This window comes from Hemicordylus capensis, chromosome 1 (assembly GCF_027244095.1).
Source record: "Hemicordylus capensis ecotype Gifberg chromosome 1, rHemCap1.1.pri, whole genome shotgun sequence".
Taxonomy (NCBI): domain Eukaryota; kingdom Metazoa; phylum Chordata; class Lepidosauria; order Squamata; family Cordylidae; genus Hemicordylus; species Hemicordylus capensis.
In genome coordinates this window covers 430,255,991-430,281,385 of record NC_069657.1, presented here as the reverse complement: position 1 = coordinate 430,281,385, position 25,395 = coordinate 430,255,991, and the positions used below count along the sequence as shown (strand labels likewise).

Genomic DNA, 25,395 nt, shown 5'->3' with positions numbered 1-25,395 from the left:
ATTAAAAGCACAGGAGCCCTGTTCAAACTCATCACTGGCAACCCCAACATAGGCACAAAGGAGTAAGTGGATAACAATGTAAACAAAATGTGTTTAGTGTGGAGAATCAGAAGTTCTTGTGGGGTGGGAAGGAATCATTAGATCTGCAAAAAGGTTATGTTACCACTGAGTCGCCCCTGAGGTGAAATTTCAAGAAGATATTTAAGCTTCTCACCAGTGGAACCTCTAATTTTCTTAATCTCTGTGTGGAATGAGTTTTGTTCTGAGCGGCAGTATCAAGGCAGTGTGTGCGCACCTGCATTCAGAATGGGGCCTTTCTGATTCAATCTGAGTGGGATCTAAAATGAACTGAGCGGACATCCAAAAACTCGTGAGCACGAACACGTGTGCACACCTTAGAGGGAACAGTGCTTCCTACCATAGAGAAACACCTAAGAAAGATCAAAGCAAAGCAAACATTTTTTGTCGATTGTACTATATATTGTTATACTGTAAATTAGGGGTGTGCAATTCGGGTTTTCAGGTGATTCGGCTCGGACCCGAACCGAATCACCCCTGTTCTGTTTTGTGCCCGAATCTGGGTCACCCGAATCACCCTTGATTCGGTTCGGATTTGGATTTAATCCGAATCCGAATCGATTCGGGGGGGCAAAAAGGGGCCCAGGGGCAAAATTTTGGGGTGGGGTGGTAGTGCCCGATGGGTAGAGATAGAATGAGAATTCACACCTCAGAAAAAACTTCTGAGGTGTGAATTCTCATTCTATCATAGCAAATGAGATTTTTTTCAATTAAACAACTCTCATGACCCCACTTTCACTTTTTCACACTTTCCTTTACTATAAATAATATGAGGAAGTAATCAATTTAGCACACTTCACCTTATGAAGACAAACCTCATAAAAATAAATTCACCAAAATTCACCCCCTGCCCAATCACTCTTAAATTGGGCATGGGTGGTAGCCTCCACCCATTAGACACTATCTACCAGCCCACCCCACTCCTTTGGGGCAGATCCACTTTCTGCCCCCAATCTGCCCCAAAGACACCCAAACTTCAAAAATTCTCAAAAAATCAGCCCTCTGCCCAATCCCCCTGAAATTGGGGTGGTAGCCTCCACCCATGAGGCACTACCACCCCACCCCACTATTTTGGGGCAGATCCACTTTCTGCCCCCAAACTGCCCCAAAGTCACTAAAACTTCAAAAATTCTCAAAAAATCACCCCTTTGTCCAAACCCCCTGAAATTGGGGTGGTAGCCTCCACCCATTAGGCACTACCACCCCACCCCACTATTCTGCCCCAGGCCCCACTTTCTGCCCCAATATGCCCCAATCTGCCCCAAAGACATGAAAATTTCAGAAATTTACCAAAAATCAGCCCTTTGCCCGATCCCCCTGAAATTGGGGTGGTAGCCTGCACCCATTAGGCACTAACCCCACCCCACTCCTTTTGCCCAGATCCCATGCTATGCCCCCGAACTGCCCCAAAGTCACTAAAACTTTAAAAATTCACCAAAAATCAACCATGAACCGAATCACCCGAATTTTTCGGGTCCGAAATTCGGGTGATTCGGCTCGTGCCCGAAAAATATCGGGGGACATCGGGGGTGATTCGGTTCAGCCCCGAATCACCCGAAATTGTTCGTTTCGGGCACAGATCGTTCTGTGCCCGAAATTTTTTGCACATCCCTACTGTAAATGGTATTTTGTAAGAAAGTACTGGCAGAATCATTATTGCAGGAGGCTACTACTATTTATTGGGTTGTATTTTTATCTGATCAATGACTGAAATAAAGATTCCATCCCATTCCAAACATTTTGAATTATAGCAATGGTCAAACTAGAAGACATGCCTACCTTATGACTGCAGCCTGGGTGTGATTTTTGTAATGCAAATCACATGTCGTGGTAATCCAGATTGTGGTCATAGTGGGGGGGGGGAGGGAGATGTCTTTAACCCTTTCTCTCATTCGGGTCCTGAACTGGATCCCACCTCCCACAGTGATTCAGTGATTCACCTCAAGCAAACAGGCTGGCCAAATCACACAATTAGGTCTTTTGTCTAGCTTGGTTCTGAGACTAGAGCAGGCCTGTTCAACTTCAGCCCTCCTGCGGAAGTTGGCATACTATTCCCATAATCCCTGGCTATTGGCCACTGTGGCTGGGGATTATGGGAGCTGTAGTCCAAAATCAGCTGAGGGGCCCAAGTTGAGCAGGCCTGGACTAGAGGCACCTCTCAGTGGCAACAGTGGTTCAGCGATGTAGCTACAATTGAACAAGGAGCGACAAATGGCCCTGGGCTCCTGAGGGAGCAGGGCCTGCAGGCTGGGTGACAGCTTGCTCTTTGCTGTCTCCCTCATGCCGCTCTGAAGAAGAAAAGAATGTGGGGTGGTTAGGGGCCTATTTCACTTTTTGTCCCTACACCCAGGGCGGGGTGGGGGCGGTGTCCATGCATCCCTACAAAAAAAGTCTGGCCATCTGGCATCATTAGTTCAATGAGTCTCCCTGGGACCAAAAGAAGAGAGGGGAGCAAGAAGGCAGAGCAATGGCAAGAATCCTTTTAATTGATGCTCTTGAGCATGTAGCATTGGCATAACATTGGATGAAATGATGGATTCATAATCGAAACAGAGCACACTTAATCAAACAAGGCAATCTTAAATCCCCTGGCAGTGAAGTATTTAGTATCTCTAAAAAAGTATCTCTTTATTTAGCAGGGGGAAAGTAACTGGCCCTATCCACCCCCAGCACAGTACCTCCAGTGACTGTGATAGGGTCAGTGACTGTTGCTGGTGTCTCTCTTATGTTTCTTTTTAGATTGTGAGCCCTTTGGGGACAGGGATCCATCTCATTTATTTATTATTTCTCAGTGTAAACTGCCCTGAGCCATTTTTGGAAGGGCAGTATAGAAATTGAATAAGTAGCCACTCCTTCCACCCATCCTTAGTCACACCTGAGGCGACCACCTCCTCCTGCCTCATAGAAAAGCCACCGCTGCATGGAGCACACCTCCAGGGCTCTAACAGACAGTGAAGGGCACAGGTCTAAAAATAAGGCCTATGGAAATTCTTAATATTTCCCAGCAATTGTCAGAGCAGACAAGCCAAATGTCACTGTGATAGGTAGTATGTGCGTAAGAGGAAGTTCCTATATGTTGCCGAGCATGGGGGAAGGGTTTACAAGGCGCACTCACACGTACTATGTGGTCCCTCTGAGCCAATCTGAAACTTGCTCCCACTGCAACTTTGTCCCCAAGAACAGCATTTGACTTTCTACTAGGGATGTGTGAGCCGGCTCACATCAAGCCAGCCTCGACATCAAGCCGGCCCGATTCAGCTGGTCAGAGTTCGAACCGGACTGCCCCCCAGTGTGCTGAACCGACTTGCAGGCCAGCTCGGGTGGGGGAGGGATACTTGTAAAGGGGAATCCAGCTAGGGGATTCCTTAAGCTAAAAAGGCAGTCTTGTAACTTTAAAGCAGTGGGTGGGGGGCAGGTGAAATGCTTCCTTTTGCCTTTTAAAATGAAGCAGAGGTGGTGGCAGAGGCTAGGGAGGAGTCGGCCCGGGCCGACCAGACTCAGTCAAACCCAAGCCGAACCGGGCTAACGAGTTTCATGCACATCCATATGCATATTTCTACCATATGAGTGAAGGGCAGCCATTCACTTGAATGGCAGGCAGTAAAAGGGTACATTTGTGAACCCAATTACACAGGGTTTACGCTTACTCCCTGGTACTAATGACCACACTTTCTGAAGTAAGGAACAGCTTTAAACTGTTTCAGATTATACCCTATTTATTTTGTCCCAGGAAGTTCTTAGGACATACTGGAAACTAGGCCAGTCCTTATGCATAATCACACCCCTTCATCCACACAGGCTTCCTCCACCTGGGCTTCATTTTGTGGTGTGACACAAAGGTGTGGTAAAAACTTGGGATGGAAAGAGAGGGAAAGACATGTTTAAAATTATAGCTGAAAGTGGTGGATGAGGCTGGCCAGGAAGTGTCTGTAATTTCCCACTGGGCTTCTGAAATGTATTACTGGTAAATTTCAACATGAAGTTTACAACATGGAATCATAGGCTGGCATCCTGACTAAATTACTCAACAGAAACTCTACTGAAATTAACAGGACAGGTTTGCCATGAGTAAATTGCCCTGTTAATTTCATCGGGACTTCTGTTGAGTAATTTAGTCCTTTTAATTTCAATGGGACTTCCTCAAGTAAATTTAGTCAGGATGTCAGCCAGTATTCTAAGTGACGTCTGCCCAGCAAAGAATAGAGTGCAATAATTAGAGTGAGACACTATGCATCTGTTAGTGCAGCCTAAGATCACATTAGCATTTTTAGCAGCTGCATCACATTCCTGGCTCATGTTCAACTTGTTGTCTACTAAGACAAGAAGATCCTTTTCACATGTACCGCTGGCAGGCCATGTTTCTCCCATCCTGTACTTGTGCACTTGATCTTTCTTACCCAAATGCAAGACTTTACATTTGTCTGTGTTGATCTTCATGTGGTTGGCCTTGGCCCAATTTTTGAGCCTGTCCAGTCTGGTTTGAATCTTGATTCTGTCTTCTAAAGTGTTAGCTACCTGCCCCTCCTCCCAGCTATATGTTGACAACAAATATGATAAGAAACTCCTTACTCCATCCTCTAAGTCAATTTGTTTTTAATTGTTTTTATCATGTTGTGAACTGCCCTCAGCCGTATCGGAAGGGCGGTATATAAATCAAATAAATAAATAAATAAATAGTCATTTATGAAAACATTGAACAGGACAGGGCCAAGAACAGAGCCCTGTGGCATTCCACTCGATACCTACAAGATGACATAGAGCCATTAATGAGTACTTGTTGGGTATGGTGGTTCAAGCAACTGAGAATCCACCTAAAAGAAGCATCATCTAACCCACAACAACCAAAACATAAACTACTATTCAGTATTCCAAAAACCTTTGGTTTAAGATGCTTTACATTTTCATTTGTGCTATAAAAAGCATGGAAATTGCTAGTTAAGGTATCCACCATAACATCCACACCATATAATCTGTAAAGACTTTGTATAGTTGTATATTATTCTGGCTTTGGAAACGAGGCTCTATGGACCCACACTTTGGCTTGGTCTTTCAGGTGGACATTGGGGTGAGATGCAGCCAGGCAGAAATTCAACAGGTGCAGCTTCCCAAATCAGTTCCTAGAGATGCTCCTAAAGTATTTCTGCCTGGTGTATCTCAATACATACTGGCCAACATAATATGCAATGTAATGCCTGCATTGCCGATCAGCCAGTACTGTTGCATGCATGACAGGCAACCCCTGGTGGTGTCACACAAGGGGGCAGTTGTGTACTTAAAACTCTACACCCACAGTTACACAGAACTACATCCATTGGAAACAATGGATGTTGTGCTGAACAATTGCAGATGTGCAGTTTTTAGTAGTTGCATAACTGCCTGCTTCTTAACTCTGATAGAACAGCCAGATGGATCCATATATCTGTATGTATTGAGATGCATCAGGCAGAAATGCCAGTGTTGCATTGCACATCATGTCGGCCACTATATTTATATTGTACTAGAAGATGATAAGCACTGATTGACTGAAATGTTGGACACAACCCTAATCACTGCAAGTGCGTGAAAACAGGAAAGTCAACATTCACAATATGAAGTTCCCCTTAGAATAGGGTGGCTTTACCCGATTGCCGGAAAGTAAGCTGGTGGGAACCAGAGGTTTCCGGGCAGCACATGCTCCCAGTGTGAGCCACAAGTTGAGCACATTGTGTGTCGTCCAAACCTACAAACATCCAGTTCCCCAGTTACACTTCCCTCCAGCACCATTTTGGAATACAAACGTCGGGTTCCCAGAGGAAAGTGGAGATCGAGAACCATACATCGGTGGGTTTGGATGACACAGAAATGGGCAGAAGGAGCTGCTCACACCAGGAAGTTTTTCACACCCGGCTTTTAGTTCGCATCTCCTGAAGAATGGAGGGGATGCATTTATATATTGGCCAAATTTACCCCAAAGTCCCTGCAAGCTATCAGGGAGCACATAACACATAATTTGGGTTTTTTAATTGTGTGTTAGAGTGTAGCCCAATTTGTATCAGGGTTTTAAAAAATGAACTTTTTATGTCAGTTTTTTTCGGGGGGCAACTACTAACTCGCATTAAAGCCTCTCAGTAAACCCATGGTAAAGCCTGCTGTCTGGGGAAGCTCCAGGAGCATGCATGCACTGGGAACCTCTGGCTTTTGAAATTGCCCACAGAATCATCGTTCCAGCACAAAAGTAAGCCAAGCCCATACAGAAAATGTAGGTGTGTAAGACTTGTCTCTTTCAACCAACCTTGGATTGGGAAAGGTATAATCTGCTGCAGCAGCCACCAACAGAGCATTGTTTGGTTCAGACTACATACATGATAATGATGGAGGGAGATGAATCTTTCCACATGGTGCACTTGAACAATCTTCTGATTACATGAAGAGAGTTTCTGGTGGCAGCCAGTAATGTATCTATGTGTACAGATTTCCAGCTGTATTACTTCTCTCTCTCTCTAATATATGTGTACATGACCTTATTTAGCATGCGCATGCCTGAGAGAGAATGAATGATCATATTGCAACCTTATTAGAGCAATAATGGATTCGGCACTGTTTGTGTAGGGTATAAATAATCAGATAATTAAAATGTTGGTATTCCTTAGTCAGGCTGTGGGTAGAAAGTGCTTTGTTTGCAAGGTTCACTGCAAGATAGTAATAATTAGACTTATTACTGATGTGGCTTTAGAGTAGGGAAGCATTTCAATACAAGTTCCACACCTCTGAATACAAATCCCAGATTTAGCTGCCTCTGATCAATGGAGGGACGGAGTTATTTACTTTCTTTATCAGTGTATACCCCGCCTTTTGCCAGTGGCCCCAAGTGGTCTAAGAAATAAGCTTGAGACATAGCAAATGCATACTAAGATAAAACAACATTACACTGCAGGTCACATGAGCATGGTCAGCACTGCAGACTCCTAGGCATTGGATGAGTATTTGAAGGGGTGTGTGTGTGTGCTCAAAATGCAAGCCTCCTTGCTCAATTAGAGCAGCCCAAATTCAAGGCAGGCATGGCCTCCCTTCCACGATCCCTTAATTAAATCAGGGCTCACATCCTGGGCCCCTCTAAATGCAATAAATTGTGTACGTTCAAAGTGTGTCTGGCTAACCCTACATTAGCTCCCACAGGCTTCTGCATTCCTTCCTATCAGGATCTTATTCTCTGGCCATATGCTGATGAGGGTCCTCAAGCAATTTTCACAGCACCACCTGCTGGCCAATGCTTGCATTCCAAGAAGAACCAACAGTCACCACAACAATAGTACTGAAAAGGAACAGGCTGTTTTAAGCACTGGTCAGCACCTACCCCACTGGGGCATCCCTGTGTGCCCATACAGCTGCAGCAAATTTGGTTCAAATCAATTAGACTGTTCACAAGTTAGCCCACTTGCGCCTCAAAAGTTTAGCGTCCGCCATCTTGAATCAGTGTGGATGACATCTTCACAAACTATGCCAATGAGGTGTCCCTTTGTGTCACTTACTGCTACTGTACCAAATTTGGTTCAAATGGGTTAGACAGTCCACAAATCAGCCGGCTTGCGCCTCAGACATTCATGCAGCCACCAACTTGGATTGGGATGGATGACATCATCACACACCATGCCATTAAGACGTCCCTATGTGTCCCTACAGCTGTAGCAAATTTGGTTCAGATCGGCTAAGCAGTTGACACAAGTTAGCCCACTTGCACCTCAGAATTTACACATCTGCCATCTTGGATCAGGGTGGATGACATAACCACAAACTATGCCGTTGAGGTGTCCTTAAGTGTCCCTACAACTGTACCCAATTTGGTTCATATTGGTCCAGGCGTTGAGAAGTTGATAGCGGGGGACAAATGGACACACATACAGAATGCCGGGTGATCTCACAAGCCTACTAGAAAGTAGGCTAAAAAGGTCAAGAGTTCTGTGTCCTTTGTTGGCTACCTTAGAACATAGGAACATAAGATCAAGCCTAAGGCCCATCTAGTCCAGCATCCTGTTTCACACAGTGGCCCACCAGGTGCTGCTGGGAAGCCCACAGGCAAGAGCTGAGGGCATGCTCTCTCTCCTGCTGTTGCTCCCCTGCAACTGGTATCGAGAGGCATCTTGCCTCTTAGGTTGGAGGTGGCTATAGCCCTCAGACTAGTATCTAATAACCCTTCCAAACCCAAAGACTCTGCAGATCACTGGAAGAGCTGCTTCTGTAGATTGGCATCTTTCAGCTAGCTCGAAGTCCATCAGTGCCCACTTTCTAGAGCAGGAACGCACAACTTCAGCCCTCTTACAGATGCTGGACGGCAACTCCCATCAACCTTGACTATTGACCACTGTGGCTGGGAATGATGAAAATTGTCATCTAGCTATGCTCCACAGGGAAAAGACTGAGACCACGACTGCATCACTAGCTACCAGGGATCAAAAACAGACAACAATAGGCCTGGGGTTCTCAAACCTGGGTCCCCAGATGTTGGTAGGCTACACAATGTGGCTGGTGATGATGGGAGTTGTAGTCCAACAACATCTGGGGGCCCAAATAAATAAGCAAGTCGACAGATCACATCCACAGATCTCAAATATCTTGTATCTTTTTGTGGGTTTTAATTGTGAAATTAAGCTGCTCTGGGAACTAATCACAGCTGAAAAGTGAGGAATGAACAGAATAAATAAATACATGTGACTTGTATGCTAATACAAACTGTTGATTGCAATCTCAGATTTGGGCTCTCATAAACTGGGGGCTCTATGGGGGTGAGAAAAGCTGTTGTCAGTCAGTTGTAACGTTCATCAGCAAAATAATTACCCAAGGTGACACGATCTGCTGTAACACAAACCCATTCTTGGTATTTCTAATGATGATCCAATATCCCACATTCTTTGCTCAAGCCCCTGGCTACTATCCAGACATGGCCGCGACATCTTGAGCGGCTTCATTCTGGTTTTGCTGAATTTCCAAGAATCGTTCGAAATGGCCGTGCCCTGCACAATCTTAACAATGCAGATCTCTCTGTTGCTGCTTCCCCCTCCTTCCCTCTCGTCCCCCTCTCCAGCCAAAGAAATCAAACCACTGAATGTCCTCCAGCTGGCTGACCTTTGTAACCAAACCTTAAACCAATGGATGTACAATATTTTAACTTCTTCTCTCTGCTTGTTCTATTTAAGGAGCCATCTAAGGGCTTGCATCTCCCAAGGCTCCTGACTGCAATGCAAAGACAAATGTGCTTTTTAAAAAGTGTGTTACTTAGCAACCAGGCTAAGCTTTTGCAAGGAAAGCAACAGAAGGAGCATCCCAAATCAAACCCACCCCTGCTGTGGAATTATGTATCAGATATATTTAATATTGTTCCCCATAACTTTCTGGTAGGCTCTTCATCACCTCTGCAAGCTGGCAAGTTACCAGGCTGAACTTTCAGTTTGCTATAAAGATTACTGGATTGTTATTGTATTGAGGTTTCCATTTATATATATATATATATATATATATATATAGAGAGAGAGAGAGAGAGAGAGAGAGAGAGAGAGAGAGAGAGAGAGAGAGAGAGAGAGAGAGAGAGAGAGATTGAACATGTGTTTCTGATATGGATATCTATTTTTTAAATCTATTTCAAAGGCACCCTGCTCTTCCTCTGAAGAGATCAGAGTAGTGTGCATCTCCCCACCACATTTTCCCGCTCACAACAAATCTGTGAGGTAGGTTTGGCTGAGGCACAGGGCCAGGTCAGACATGACAGAACTGTCATTCATGTGTGTGGACATTCACATATGAGATGGGAGGTGGTGGGTGATGGTCTTACTTTAACAGTAAAAAAAGATGTGTGGGAGAATGGAAACAAATCCGCCTCCTTTGCATACACACAATCCCCACAGACATTTCGTGCAGGATGTCTTCTCCTTTCCTGGTTCCAATATCATGATGGAGAAACAGACCATTTCCATACAGCAGTAAAGTGCAGGAATTTCAAAGCTTTCACGCAAGTTCCAAGTGTGATCTTTGTCCTGTACACATGCTGCTGCAGGCTTCTGTGCTACTTTCTAGTGCAATCTTATCTTATGTACACATGTCGACCAGGGATCTCACATGATTTTTTCAGTGCCACCTGCTGGCCAATTCCTGCATTCCAAGAAAAACCTGCCATTTTTCATTATTATTTTTGTGGTGACTGGAAAAAAGAGCGAGTTCTTTTCACAGTTCATGAGATGGCCAGCAGGTGGAACTGAGAGCATCGAAACAAGGTCTGTGTGCAGCGAGTATACAGGGTTATAAGATCACACTAAGAAGTAGCGTGGAAGCCTGCAGCAGCATGTGTACGGAGAGTAAGATGGTGCTTGGAACTTGCATGAAAGATTTGGACAAACTGCACGTTGTTGCCATATGGAAATGGTAACAGACTGAAGGGAGGTAATACATGGGATGAAAGAGTGTTCAGTGCTCTGTACACTCCTTTTACTGGCTGATATACAGAGCAAGGATGCACTGGTGCAGTGAAATGCAATGAGAGGCTGGCCTAACAGCACTTCCCAACTAACTAATAGGGGTGTGCAGAACCAGTTCCATTTGAACCTGGTTCAAACAGAACTGGCCCGGTTCAACCAGTACAGACTCGAACCGGACCAAATTCCCCAAAAGGGGTGCTAGTCCGTGTTCGAGCTGAACCGGCCCCAGTTCTAATGGAACCAGTTTGGCAGTTCAAAGGGGCATGCTTGCAAAGGGGAATCCAGTGAGGATTCCCCTTTACAAGCAAAGTGTTAAAACCTACCTTTCTTTAAAAAACTCCTAATGGGGCCGTGAGAAGGCATGGCGGAGGCAGCAGCACAGTGCAGCATTGGTGGTGCAGCTCCTCCAAACTCTCTCGACTGGGACCAGTTATTCAATGCGGTCTGGTTCCAACCTCCATGGAGGCCAGAACCAGGGCATGCTAGACACCAGTCCCAGTCCAGGGAATTCGGAGGAGCCACACCACCACCGCCTCCAACTAAGAGGTGCCCTCTCGCCTCCCCTATTAGGAATTCTTTAAAGGTAGGCAGGGTTCCCCCCCCCCCGATCCACCTTTACAAGCCTGCCCCTTTGAGCCAAATCAAACTGTTTCCAAACCAGTTTGACCCTTGGACCAGCTTGTGGTCCAGCAGTTTGGTTCGAATTAGTCTTGAATTTGAACTGAACTGCTGGAATCGGTTCCATGCACACTCCTACTAACTAAGCCCTAAACAGCTTAGGACCACAGTATTTAAGAGAATATCTTCTTTGCTATGAGCCCCACAACCCATTGGGATCAACCAGAGAGGTCCATTTGCAGTAGCCACCAATTCGGCTGGTGGCTACTTAGCGACAGGCCTCTCTGTTGCTGCCCTGAGACTTTGAAATGTGCTCCCTGCTGAAATAAGAGGCCTCTCATCTCTGACAACTTTAAAAGAGTCTCTAAAGACGCATTTATTCACTTAAGCTTTTTAACTAGAATTGCAGTTTTAAATTGTTTTAATGTTTTAAATTTTGTGTTTATCTATTTTATGTTGCTGTAAACTGCCCAGAAACATAGGTTTTGGACGGCATACAAATATAATAAATAAATGAATACAACAAATAAACAAACTGCCCTGGTATAGCTGGAAAACAGCAATTTTTGACAGCCTTCACTTCCCCAGGAAGCCCTCTGTGCCACCAGAAAATGTGTCTCAGGGTTGCACAGCCCTTGGGGACACACCTTTGGCTGGCATAGAGAGCTTCCTGGAAAAAGAGAGGGCATCAAAAATTGGCACTTTCCCCACTGCACCACTGCAGTTATCTTGGAGGTTCTGTTGGGCTGCTCTCTCGCTGCACCTGTGCATCCTTTCTCTGCATGTCAGCTACCATTATAGCAAAACCCCTCCCCTCCATGCTTTATATGTGAACAGGGCAGGCACATGAAAAGGAACACAGGTCTGCCGTCACTACACCTAGTTTGGCTCAGAGCAGACTATCCCAAGGGCCTCTTTCCTGAATCAGAGGTTCTGACTCCAGCCCTCCCTGGTAGGGGTGTGCACGGAACCGCAGAGTTGCGGTCCGGCACTGGGGTGGGGGGTCCCCTTAAGGGCGGGGAGGGTTTACTTTCCCCTCCCGCCGCTTTCTCCCCTCTGGCGCCCGTATTTCTTTGAGTAATTGGGGCGGCAGGATACCTCCCTGCCACCCCTTCTTCGGCGCTTTGGCAATTATTTTAGTAATGGGGTGGCAGGGAGGTATCCTGCCACCCCAATTGCTCAAAGAAATACAGGTGCCAGAGGGGGGAAAGCGGCGGGAGGGGTAAGTAAACCCTCCCCGCCCTTAAGGGGACCACCCAAATCTGAACTGCCCCTGTAGAAATGGCCCCCGGAACGGTCCGGGCACATCACTACTCCCTGGCCCAAGCCTAATGCTCTATATGCTACTATGCCACATTGGCTAAGAAGCAGTAAAATCTAGAATCGGTCAGTTAAGCCAACAACAATCTTGTTACAAATTCTAAACACCACCCTATTCAACACACACCTTATTGAACTGCAGCAGAGCACCTCATTCCTGAGCAACACAGATTTTTAGAAGGCAAAAGCCAGAAGTGAAATGAAATGCTGGACATGGATTGCTGAGAAGGCTCGCTGTACATTCCCTGACTAAACCAACACTCTGCCAAAATTGCAGAGGCACTGCAAACATCAGCTGGGAGCCGTTTGATGCTCTCGCCCACGCAAAGGCTCAGCGTAACCAAGGTGTCGACGAGAGCAGAGCAGTGATTTCCGCAGCCTCTCCCTTCCTCCTTGTATTGCCCAGAAAATATTTCAAGTGTCAGTAAGGGAGGCAGAACTGCTGTCTCCTTTGCCCACGGTCTAAAGCTGCACACAGCTAAAGAGAATCTGAATATGAGAATCCTAAAGCCCAAGGAAGTAGGCAGACTTCAGGACTTGGAGTCCTACTTTATTTTAGTTTTGTATTAGAACCTCTGTCTGCTGTCCCTGTCAGCACTTCAGAACAGTAATAATTGGCATTTAAATAACATTTTAGAGTGTTCAAGGCATCTCAAATATGCCATCTCATTCATCTTTGCAACAGTTCTGTAAGGAAGCCCAATATTTTAGGGCGCAGTTAAAAGTTCTAAGATGAGAATGGCCAGTTCAGAATTTGGTGGGGGAAGGATTCTATGTGGTTCTGAGACCTCCTAAATGCAAAGCATGTACATGGCCACTGAGCTAACAGTCTCTCCTGGACTAAGGCCACAGTGTTGATTGAGAAAAACACCATGCTTTGGTCCAATTTTCATTCTGATCCATCATTGAACAAACATGGGGGGGGAATCAATCAATCAATCAATCACCTTTATTCGGTCCATTGACCAGCAAGCAGGGCAGGGGGGAGGGGCAATACTTTTCTTGGCTACTTTATTCACTGTAGTCGACAAGAAAGAAGCTCCAAAAATAAGAACAGCACAAAGACAGCCCACAGAAGGATCCAGAGACATACGAAGAGCCCTGCTGGATCAGACCAAAGGACCATCTAGCATGGCGCTTCACACAGTGGCAAACTAGGTGCCCCTAGGAAGCTCACCATAAGGCAGGAAGCAACAGGCTCTCTCCAGCAATTGGCATACAACTACAAAGGTGTCAGTGATGGATAGGCAGGTGAAGAGGAATAAAGGAGAAGTAGGAGGCTGGGGCTGTAGAAAGATGTAAACAGCCAACAAAGCCAGTCATGAGGACAGAAAGCCAGCAGGGGAGGGGACACTTCCCAGTGTACTGCACAGAGTATTGCATGCATGATTATTTGCTTGATGGGCAGAATTCGTAGGTGTGTGCTCGGTGCAAGGAGCTCCTGGCTGTCAGGAAACAAGTTTGTTCCCTTGAAGCCAAGGTGCCTGATCTGGAGAAGCTCAGAGAGTCAGAGAAGTGCGTGGACAAGAACTTCAGAGATGTGATAGAAGCATCTCACTTGCAGGCTGATGATTCCTCTGCTGTCGGGGAGCATGAAGGTCTTGGGGAAGGAGGATATCATTCTGAGGACGAGGGAATTACTCCATTAGAAGAGACCCCTTCCGTGAATGATGAGCCCATGTCCTCTTGCACAGGGGATACTCCTTCAGCGGGAGGAGACCTCCTAGTAGTTGTCAATTTGATCATTAGGGGTGTAGAGAGATGGGTCTAAGACCCACATGTAGACTGCACAGTGACTTTCCTACCTGGTGCAAAGGTTGCAGACATCATGTGGCATCTAGATAGGCTGTGAGGCAGTGCTGAGGAGGAGTCAGATGTCATGGTGTATGTCAGCATCAACAATGTTCAGAAATGCAGTCAGAAGGTCCTGAAAGTGAAATTTAGGCTGCTAAGTAGAATAATGAAGTCCAGGACCCTCAAAGTAGCATTCTCAGAAATGCTGCCTGTTCCACAGCAGGGCCAGAGAGACAGGCGGCGCTGAAGTGTCTCAATGCATGGATGAGATGGTGGTGCCAGGAGGAGGGGTTTAAATTCGTTAGGCACTGGGATACATTTTGGGGCAAGATGAACCTGAACAAAAAAGATCGGCTCCATTGGAACCAAGATGGAACCAGACTGCTGGCGCTTAAAATCAAAAAGGTCACAGAGCAGCTTTAAAAATGATGCCTGGGGAATAGCCAACAGGCAGAATCCGGTTCTGCAAAATGTCATCCTTTAAGGCATGAGAATGTAAATGCTTCAGATAAACTAGAAAGGGACAGTGCTGAAGCAGATAAAGAACAGACAAAAATATGTGCTAGTTGGTCAAAGAGATCAAATGGCCATAAGAAGAACAGCAGACAACAGGGCGCTTTCCAGATTACACACTGTTCAGCAATAAAATGCTTTGGCTTGGCAGGATCGTTTTGAAAACATAAATAGCTTGTGCAACCCTCCTTTGATTGATGATTGATTAAGTACCGCCAAGTCGGTGTTGACTCTTAGAAACCACATAGATAGATTCTCTCCAGGATGATCTGTCTTCAGCTTGGCCTTTAAGGTCTTGCAGTGGTGCATTCATTGCTGTCGTAATCAAGTCCATCCACCTTGATGCTGGTTGTCCTCTTCTTCTCTAGCCTTCAACTTTTCCCAGCATTATGGACTTCTCAAGGGAGCTGGGTCTTTGCATAATGTGTCCGAAGTACAATAGTTTGAGCCTGTCCCTCGAGTGAGAATTCTAGATTGATTTGTTCTATGATCCATTTGTTTGTTTTCCTGGCTGTCCATGATATCCTCAAAAGTCTTCACAAGCACCAAAGTTCAAAAGCATCAATGCTTTTTCTGTCTTGCTTCTTTTGAATCCATAGTGCGTGACGGGGAAATCCATTGTCCGAACGATTTTAATCTTTGTAGATGTAGACACGTCACGGCATCTAAATATCCTTTCCAAGGCCTTCATGGCAACCCTACCAAGTACTAGTCTGCGGCGTATTTCTTGACTGCTGGATCCTTTACTGTTGATGGTCAATCCTAAAAGGCAGAAGCTATTCACCACTTCAATGTCTTCATTATCAATTCTGAGGCTGGTTGCTGTACCCATTGTCATTAGTTTAGACTTCTTTACATTTAGTCGTAGTCCCATTTTTTCACTATGCTCCTTGACTTTCATTACTAGAGCTTGCAGATCATCCACATTCTCAGCTATCAGAATGGTGTCATCAGTGCAGCACAGGTTATTGATTGAGCAGGACGCAAGTGGCAGTAGTGGTGTTGGCTGGCAATCGGCCCTCTGGCGGCCCCCGCTCTACAGGGAATGTCGCATTAGCACACCCTGGCAGGGAGAAAGGCCAGCACTAAGGAGAAACCCCCACTGCAGGGAGAGAGGCCAGTGCTGAAACCTAGTGGATATTAAGGTCTGCCTATAATATATTTCTACCCAAGGGTACACAACATGGTGAACAACACTTTATAAAATGTCATTTAAAACTACAGTATCCTGAGACCGGACACAAGAGAAGCCAATAGGGAGTACAGAGTGGGCACTAAAATTACACAGACATTTTTAATTTAGTGGTGGGATATCTGGCAGACATCTGCCTAAAGAGAAACAGTTATGCTGCCTGGTGAAAGGCCACCAGAGAGGGGACCTACTGGGTTTAAAGTGGGGAGGAATTCCAGAACCTCAGTGTCACCACTAAGAAGGCCCTTTCTCGGTTCAGTGCCAACTGAGCCTCTGAGAGTGATGGGACTCAGGGCAATGACCACCCCAGTCAATCCCAATATTTGGGTAGATACATATGGAGGGTGATGCATTGCATCATCAGGATACAAATCCTGATATAAACCACCCTGAGCCATTTTGGAAGGGCGGTATATAAATAAAATAAAATAAATAAATAAATAAATAAATAAATAAATATGGAATACATAAAAATAAGTTGCTGCCTCATCAGTTGTGGCAGCCAGTGAGCTCTGGGGCAGGGGGTCAATGAGAGAGGGAGCGGTGGGATGACTTTTAAAAGGGTGAACTCAATGCCACCCACAATGGGGCAGGCCCAGAGTCCGACTCAGCACCCCACATGCTGTGCTGATCTCACAAATGGCCACTGGGTATGTCCATCAGCCAGCTAAGAAGGAGGGTGGGTGCATGGTGAAGCACAGGCCCGGTCAAGTGTAGGATGCTGGGTCCAGTGTCGGGCCCATTCCACCGGCAGTGGTGGCGAGTCTGCCATGTTTAAAAATGGCGAGTCTGCCATTTTTAAAGTGGTGGCTGGTAAGCCCCTGCCCCTGGGCTTACCAGTCACCACTGCTCCTCAGTAAACACTATCCAGCATATTTCAAGCTGCAAGTGGCTGGTTCTTCAACAGGAGAACTGCATTTATTTAGAAGGCAAAAGGCATGTTTGGGCTTTGTTCACCTATGAATATAAATAAGCCCTTCTGTGGACTTTGTACTAAAATGTTGAGCAGCAAGAAGAAACAGGTGTGCTTTTATCTCTCAAACGTCTTTTGATTGGCTTTTTTTTTTTTTTTTTAACAAAGCAGAGGGCAGGATCATGAACAGGAGGAAATAGGGCAGGACATGCTGAGATTGGTGGGTTCGGATGATACGACCGGTCTCAGCATGTTGGAACCTACCATGGAAGTAGAGCTGGCATGAGCACTGGGGAGAGCGCCCAGGGCAGCGGCAACATCAGGTGCCGTCACTGCATTTGAACCCGCCCTGTCAGAGAGAAAAAAAGATGTTCTTTTTTAGTTTAGGCCTTACCTTGCCACAAGCTGCCATCGAAAGTGCGAGTTGGTACCAGAGATGAAATTCGCCAAATGCAAGCTTCATTGCACGTTCCAAGCACTGGAGGGAGAAGTATAAAGGAAATCATTGGTGGGTTTCTAACTTTTGTTGAATGAAATTTCTGAAAGGTGGTGCAGAATCCTGAAAACTGGGAGCTTTGGGAGAAAAAGATGCACGCAAGAGTAATGTCAACTTGGGATGGTTCCAGTCTGGAATGCACAAGAGACAATTGGATTAAAGTGCTCTGAGAGCCTGTTCTTCTTTCCCTTTCTTTTGGAGAACAATGTGCTAAATGCAATTCAATCTAGAAATGCAATTTCTAGTTTTCATTCTTTGCAAGGCATCATGGACATGGATGGCCAGTATATAAAAAGAAGTAGTAGTAGTAGTAGTAGTATATGCACTATTAATAATAATAGGTAATGTGAAAAACTAAATGAATTAAGGCCCTATGTGATAGCATATATAACAAATTCATTGGCTGACATGATGAGGAAAGTTCCTGAAAGTCCCATTTAAATGAAAAGTGCAAATTAGGCATTGCTTAACGTTATTATTAATTATTATTATCATCAGCATCTTTATTTGCTTGCCTTCCTACAACAAATTGTTCTCTGTGCGGCTCAAAACAACACATTAAAAATATCCAATATATTGGAAATATCCAAAATTCCCCGTAACTTGCAGTATTTCACCCCTCTTAATCCCACAGGGTAAAGTCTGATGTCTGGGAAAGGCCCTGGTGTCTAAAGAGCCAGTGTGGTGTAGTGGTTAGAGTGCTGGACTAGGACCGGGGAAACCCAAGTTCAAATCCCCATTCAGCCATGAAACTAGCTGGGTGACTCTGGGCCAGTCACTTCTCTCTCAGCCTAATCTACTTCACAGGGTTGTTGTGAGGAGAAACTCAAGTATGTAGTACACCGCTCTGGGCTCCTTGGAGGAAAAGCGGGATATAAATGTAATGATGATGATGATGATGATGATGATGATGATAATAATAATAATAATAATAATAAAGTAACAAAGAGACGACGCCAGGCAAGCCTCACTAACCCATCCATAGATGGGACCTCAATTTCAATGGGTCTACTTTCAGGAATTTTCCTCATCACATCAACTGTTGTTAACAACATATTGTAATGGGAATACTTTATGTTCTAATACATATGTGAAATAGATTGCTTTTAGAGAATTCTAAGGAATTGTCTTTTTTTCTGATCCATATAGAAGCGTGCTTGTATTTCTATTCGCATATATTGTTTTACATATTTGCCCTTTTTTGTCATTTATATATTTATTTATCTAACATATTTTTATACTGCCCAAAACTTACGTCTCTGGGCCATTTAAAACAAAGGGGGGGAAAGAAAAAGTAAAACATTAGTTAAAACCAAAAACCAAAAAGTTAAAACATTACAAGCATTTAAAAATTTTAAAATAATAACTATGAAAACAATATTTAATTAAAAGCCTGGATGAACAGATGCATCTTTAAAGACTTTTTAAAAGCTGTTAGAGATGGGGAGGCTCTTATTTCAGTAGGGAGCACATTCCAAAGCCTCGGGGCAGCAGCAGAGAAGGCCCATCCCCAAGTAGCCACCAGGAGAGCTAGTGGCAAATGCAGATGGACCTTTCCTGATTATCTCAATGGGCAGTGGGGTTCATGATGAAGAAGACGTTCTCTTAAATACCCAGGGCCCAAGCCATTTAGGGCTTTATAGGTTATAGCCAACACCTTGTATTTTGCCCGGAAAAGTATCGGCAGCCCGTGTAGCTCCTTCAATATGGGAGTAATATGGTCTCTCCGAGATGACCCTGAGACCAACCTGGCTGCTGCATTCTGGACCAACTGTAGTTTCCGGACTACATACAAGGGCAGCCCCATATAGAGTGCATTGCAGTAATCCAGTCTGGAGCTTACCAGCAGATGTAAAACTGTTCTGAGGTTGTTTATCTCAAGAAACAGATGCAGCTGGTGTATCAGTCGTAACTGATTGAAGGCACCTCTGGCCACTGCCTCAACCTGGGACACCAGGGAGAGGCTTGGATCCAGAAGCATCCATAGACTGCATACCTGTTCCTTCCTTCCGGGGAAGTGTGACAGTGAGATCAAAATTGTCTCCCAACTTTCAACCCCGCACAATGAGTACCTCTGTCTTATCTGGATTCAGTCTCAGTTTTTTATCCCTCATCCAGCCCACCACCGCCTCCAGGCAGGCATTTAGGGAGGTTATGCCTTCTCCTGATGATGCTGATATGGAGAAATAGATTTGGGTGTCATCAGCATACTGATAGCACCCTGCACCAAATCTCCGGATGATCTCTCCCAGCGGTTTCATGTAGATGTTAAACAACATTGGAGACAATATGGAGCCCTGAGGCACACCATACAAAAGTTCAGATTTTGAAGAACAACATTCTCCAATGGACACCATCTGGAACCTGCCCAAGAGGTAGGAGTGGAACCACTGTAAAGCAGTGCCTCTCACCCCCAATCCCCTCAGATTCTCCAGAAAGATACTATGGTCAATAGTTTCGAAAGCCGCCAAAGGATCCAAAAGGACCAACAGAGTCACACTTCCTCTGTCAGTTCCCAATTGGAGATCATCCATCAGGCCGACCAAGGCAATCTCCACCCCAGAGCCCGCCTGAAAACCAGTCTGAAATGGGTCAAGATAATCAGCTTCCTCCAAGACTGTCTGGAGCAGGTAAGCCACCACCCTCTCAATTACCTTGCCCAGCCATGGAAGGTTGGAGACAGGCCTGTAGCTGCTCAACTCTGAGGGATCCAAGGTAGGTTTCTTCAGAAGAGGTCTAATAATTGCCTCCTTAAGACAAGAAGGCATCCTGCCTTCCCTCAGAGAAGCATTTATAATTTTTACCAGGCCCTCTACAACCACCCCCTGGCAGATAGTATAAGCCGTGTCGGGCAGGGGTCAAGAGAACAGGTGGTCGGCCACACCGTTCCAATCAGCTTGTCCACATCCTCAGGAGTCACAAACTGGAACTGATCCAACCTAACCACACAAGAGGAGTTTCTGGACACCTCCACATCAGACACTGAAGTAATTGTGGCTTCTGAGTCTAAATCAGCCCAAATACAAGATATTTTTTCCACAAAGAATTCGTTAAACACGTCAGAGCATGTCATCTGCTCATTTACTTTTTGCAGTTTAAAATATATATCGATCTATCTCTAAGACCTCTTTCTCACATTACACTGCAAGGGTCTGTGTGTCCCAGCATCAAGAGAGCAACCCTGGTATAAGCCAGGGGTTCCCAGACTTGGCCCTCCAGATGACGTTGGCTGGCCATTGTGGCTGGGGATGATGGCAGCTGGTCCAACATCTGAGAAACCAAGGCTGAGAACTTCTGGTGCAGGGGAAAGCTACAGCGTGGCACCTCCAATGCAGCCTCTCAGAGCTTCTCAGTACACTGGGGTAGCACAGGAAGAAGCCATACAGCAGAGGTTCCTACACAGATCGCATAAGGAGGTGGCCTAGGAATTCTAATTCCTCTGGAGTCATGGATATTACACATGGCCCCAGGCTAAATTTGTACTCCAATAAATGCTTCAGTTGAACGTATTGCCACTTGGATACACTTCAACAAATATTATGCAAGATGGCTTATGCTGGAAAGAATTAAGAGCACCGTCTCGGTGCAAAAAGGGGAAATGCTAGGTTTCAGTACCTCGGAAAGCATGACATACTGCCCTCTTCTGCCCAGTGTGATACTCAGAAGATCGTAAATTGCCGACGCATCCCGAAGACTGACGGCCCGGTCGTCTTTCTGGTCTGGGGCCCGGCTAATTACTGCATCCCTGTTTGCCTGATAATGAATTCCAAACAAAAAGAGGTCATGTCCAATGGTAACAGAAGGTAACATCTCAAAAGAACAGTCTTCAACTGTGCCAAAAAAAACCCCCACAAAAACTGCTGCACCTGGCCAGCCTACGCGTTCAGCTGCAGAAAGCTAATTCAGGAAGGCAGAACATATTCACAGAAAGGCTAGGAGACAATTCTTTAGAATTATCTCCCAGAATCTCTAGAATGAGAGATGACAAAGGCCCAGAGGGCAAGAGTTCTCCACAGCCTGGGGCCAGACGTCAATTGGCTGCCCAATTACTTCAGCTGCCTGCAACTTTACTATGGCAACTGCATGCCATTTTTAATTTTTTAAAAAAAATATTCCAGATTTCCTGTAGTCTGAAAACGTGGCTTACAAGAAGAACAGCAATGTTCCCTTTGCAGTTTGATATTGTCCTCTAAACCGCCTCTCAAAAACCATCACTTCCAAATCAGCAGTATTATTTTCGACTGCAATGCTGTATGCCATTTTGCTCCTCTACAGCACTTTGCAATACTAAACAGGTCTGCTTAGGGTGGCTTCACTAGTCTGTAGCACGGCTGCAAAAGGTCCTCCACACAAACTTGCTCAGGTTCACACTGGCATGCATTTGTATGGAGGAACAAGTATGAACCAGACATACATGTCTTCTTTATTTCATGTCATTCCAGCAAATCCTTCAAGTACAGCAGCTCCAAAAAGGGGAGCTATAATTGCAGGAATCATGTAACAACAACGTAAGCTCCCTGGGGACAGGAGGGATCTCAGCATCAGGTCCCACAAATATTCTCAACTTGGGCATCGCAAAAGCTAAAGTCAGCCATGCTTTCAGCCTAATTACCTCACAGGGTTGGTGTGAAGATAATATAGGATAAATCATATATACTCAAATACGATATACTACTCCTATTCATATACCGCTTTTCAACAGAAAAGAAGTGGTTTTCAGAGCGCTTTGCATAGAAAAATAATTAAATAAAATGGCCCCTTGTCCCCAAAGGGCACACAATCTAAAAAGAAAAACAAGGTAGAAACCAGCAACAGCCACTGCAGGGAGGCTGTGCTGGGGCTGGATAGGGACAGTTGCTCCCTGCTGCTTAGTATCACCACTTTAAAAGGAGTCTCTTTGCTCAGTTAGCAGGAGATCACACCCCCAGTTTCTTCCTTCTTTCAAATCTCTCCCCCTCCTTTCCTTTTCTATTAGGAAGGTAAGAGGAAAAGCAGCATGGCACAATTTTGCCTTCCTTTCTCTGCAGGCCATCCATAGTGAGATGTTTGGGCACTTGTGCCGCCCCATCAGAACTGGCCTATGATCTGCCTCCTGACACAGCCCGCTTCACCATGCCTCATGGTAGGGCTGCCATTCCACTACTTCCTTAGGATGTCCAGAGCAGAGCCAGTTGACACAGGAAGCAAAACGAGGTGAGAAAGAATGCATAATAAATATTTGATTTTACCACTTCAGACTAGAGGTGAGGTTTATGACTTCTGAACGCTCCTCTGTCACCATTGCTGTTGTTGAAAAGAAGCTCTCATTGGAAACAGAGAACTAGCACACTGAGGGAAAGATTCTAGCCCAGCCCTTTGACTGCAATGCCAGTTTTCTGTTTGCATGGATTTAGCAGCTGCCTGTGAGAACAAGCTGGAGGGATGGGAAATGAGCTGCAGCTGCTTCTATACTGCAGCCACTCTCTTGTTCCTTTTGGCCCTACTCCAGCTGAAATTGTGCCATACAGACTGGTCATTCGTGCAGTAGGACAAATTTCCCACCCTACTAGATGAATGACCAGCCCAAACTGTTCAATTACAGCCAAGACTGGGCCAGGAAGGAGCAAGAGAGCAGCTGCTGGTACTGAAACAGCTGCAGCTCATTTTCCACCCCTCCAGCTCACTGGCATGGTCCACTATTGTTTTAAACATATGGAAATAGTCTAAAATGTGATTCCCCACTTGCAGTGTGAAGTGATGCAGTCCAGTACAGGATATCAGCATTCTACCAATGCATTCTGCTGCATATGTAGACCTCGCCACAATTCTTCGAAACCGCAGTAACATGAGCTTAGGCAGGGGTGGACAAACTTGACCTTCTAGTGGTTGTTGAACTAATCTCCAGTGACAATTTATTGTGGCTGGGGATGATGGAAGTTGTAGTTCAACAACAGCTGGAGGGTCAGATTTGCCAACCCTTGAGCTAAGGGCTGTGGAAGAAACATTCCCAATATGTGACATACCTGTATTCATTAGGATGCATTTTGTGTGTGCATTTTTCCACAAGCCACTTATACTTACTTACTTATTTATTATTTAAAATATTTCTATGCCGCCCAAAACTTGCATTTCTGGGCGATTTACAATTACAATCATTTAAAACATTTAAAAGGTGATCCAGTTGACATAGTATACCTGGACTTCCAAAAAGCTTTCGACAAAGTTCCTCAACAAAGACTCTTGAGAAAACTTAGCAGTCATGGGATAAGGGGACAAATACATGTGTGGATTGCTAACTGGTTGAAAGACAGGACACAAAGGGTAGGGATAAATGGAGAGTTTTCACAATGGAGGGAAGTAAGAAGTGGGGTCCCCCAGGGATCTGTACTGGGACCAGTGCTTTTCAATTTATTCATAAATGATCTAGAAGCAGGGGTAAGCAGCAAGGTGGCCAAATTTGCAGATGATACCAAACTTTTTCGGGGAGTGAAATCCAAAATGTATTGTGAGGAACTCCAAAAGGATCTCTCCAAACTGGGGGAGTGGGCGACAAAGTGGCAAATGCGGTTCAGTGTTGGCAAGTGTAAAGTGATGCACATTGGGACGAAAAACCCCAAGATCAAGTATACATTGATGGGATCTGAGCTATCAGTGACTAACCAGGAGAAGGATTTTGGGGTCATGGTGGACAGCTCATTGAAAGTGTCGACTCAATGTGCAGCAGCTGTGAAAAAGGCAAATTCCATGCTAGGGATCATTAGGAAGGGGATTGAAAATAAAACTGCTAATGTTATAATGCCCTTATACAAAACTATGGTGTGGCCACACCTGGAGTACTGCGTACAATTCTGGTCACCACATCTTAAAAAGGACATTGTTGAACTGGAAAAGGTACAGAAGAGGGCAATCAAGATGATCAGGGGCCTTGAGCACCTTTCTTATGAGGCAAGGCTACAACACCTGGGGCTTTTTAGTTTAGAAAAAAAAGACGACTGAGGGAAGACATGATAGAGGTCTATAAAATCATGCATGGTGTGGAGAAAGGTGGAGAGAGAAATATTCTTCTCCCTCTCACATAACACTAGAACCAGGGGTCATCCCATGAAATTGATTGACAGGAAATCTAGGCCCAACTAACAGAAGTACTTTTTCACACAACGCATAATCAACTTGTGGAATTCTCTGCCACGAGATGTGGTGACAGCCAACAACCTGGATGGCTTTAAGAGGGGGTTGGATAACATCATGAAGGAGAGGTGCCCTCAACTCCTGCCTGTGGCTTCCAGCAGCATCTGGTGGGCCACTGTGCGAAACAGGATGCTGGACTAGATGGGCCTTGGGCCTGATCCAGAATGGCTGTTCTTATGTTCTTAAAAATATTAAAACTATACATCTAATTGAAAGCCCGGGTTAATAAATGTCAGTGCGGCAGGAGGACGCTTAGAATTATTCAAATTCTCCACCAGAGTGTCAACAGGGTCATCAGCACAGCCAACACTAAATCCTTCCAAGGCTTCTTGGAATCCTGTTGGATCCAGTAACCTTTTTGGGCGGACCATCCTAATGGTCCCTCCACCCCTGCGGAGGTGGGACATAATCATGAGTCGAACCTTAACCAGATGGGGGTCCATCCATGACAATGGGGAAATCCTAGGAGTCCCCACCCACGGAGCACCACCCTGTTCAGAGTGAAAGAACATATCAAGTGTGTGACCAGTAGTACGTGTCGGTCCTAAGACCACTTGGGATAGGACCATAGCTGTCATGCACTCCTGAGCCGCCCCGGACCAATTGGTCCCAAAGTCAACATTGAAGTTCCCCAGCACCACAAGCCTGGGAGACTCCAACATCAAGCCTGAGACCAAGTCCGTCCGCTCAGTTAAGGACTCCATTGGGCAGCGGGGCGATTGGTACAACAGAAGTCCCAATCTATCTCTGGTCCCCAAATTTAGGTACACACATTCAATATGGCCAGACACTTTGACAGGGATCCTGGCAAGGGAGATATTGTTTTTACAGACCACAGCCACTCAACCTCCCCGCCCACGTC

At 45.4% G+C, this 25,395-nt stretch overlaps 1 protein-coding gene across 5 annotated transcripts in view; it reads right to left on the bottom strand.

Annotated features, from left to right (window-relative positions):
• Positions 1–25,395, bottom strand: part of TTC7A (tetratricopeptide repeat domain 7A) — a 291,532-nt gene that overhangs the window by 202,512 nt on the left and 63,625 nt on the right. For all 5 annotated transcript variants that reach the window (XM_053312732.1, XM_053312747.1, XM_053312738.1 and 2 more), the window contains 2 exons: positions 20,982–21,119; positions 17,265–17,348 (listed from right to left, as the gene is read on the bottom strand). In XM_053312732.1, the coding sequence (XP_053168707.1) occupies positions 17,265–17,348; positions 20,982–21,119 (222 nt within the window). The remainder of the gene's footprint in view (positions 1–17,264; positions 17,349–20,981; positions 21,120–25,395) is intronic.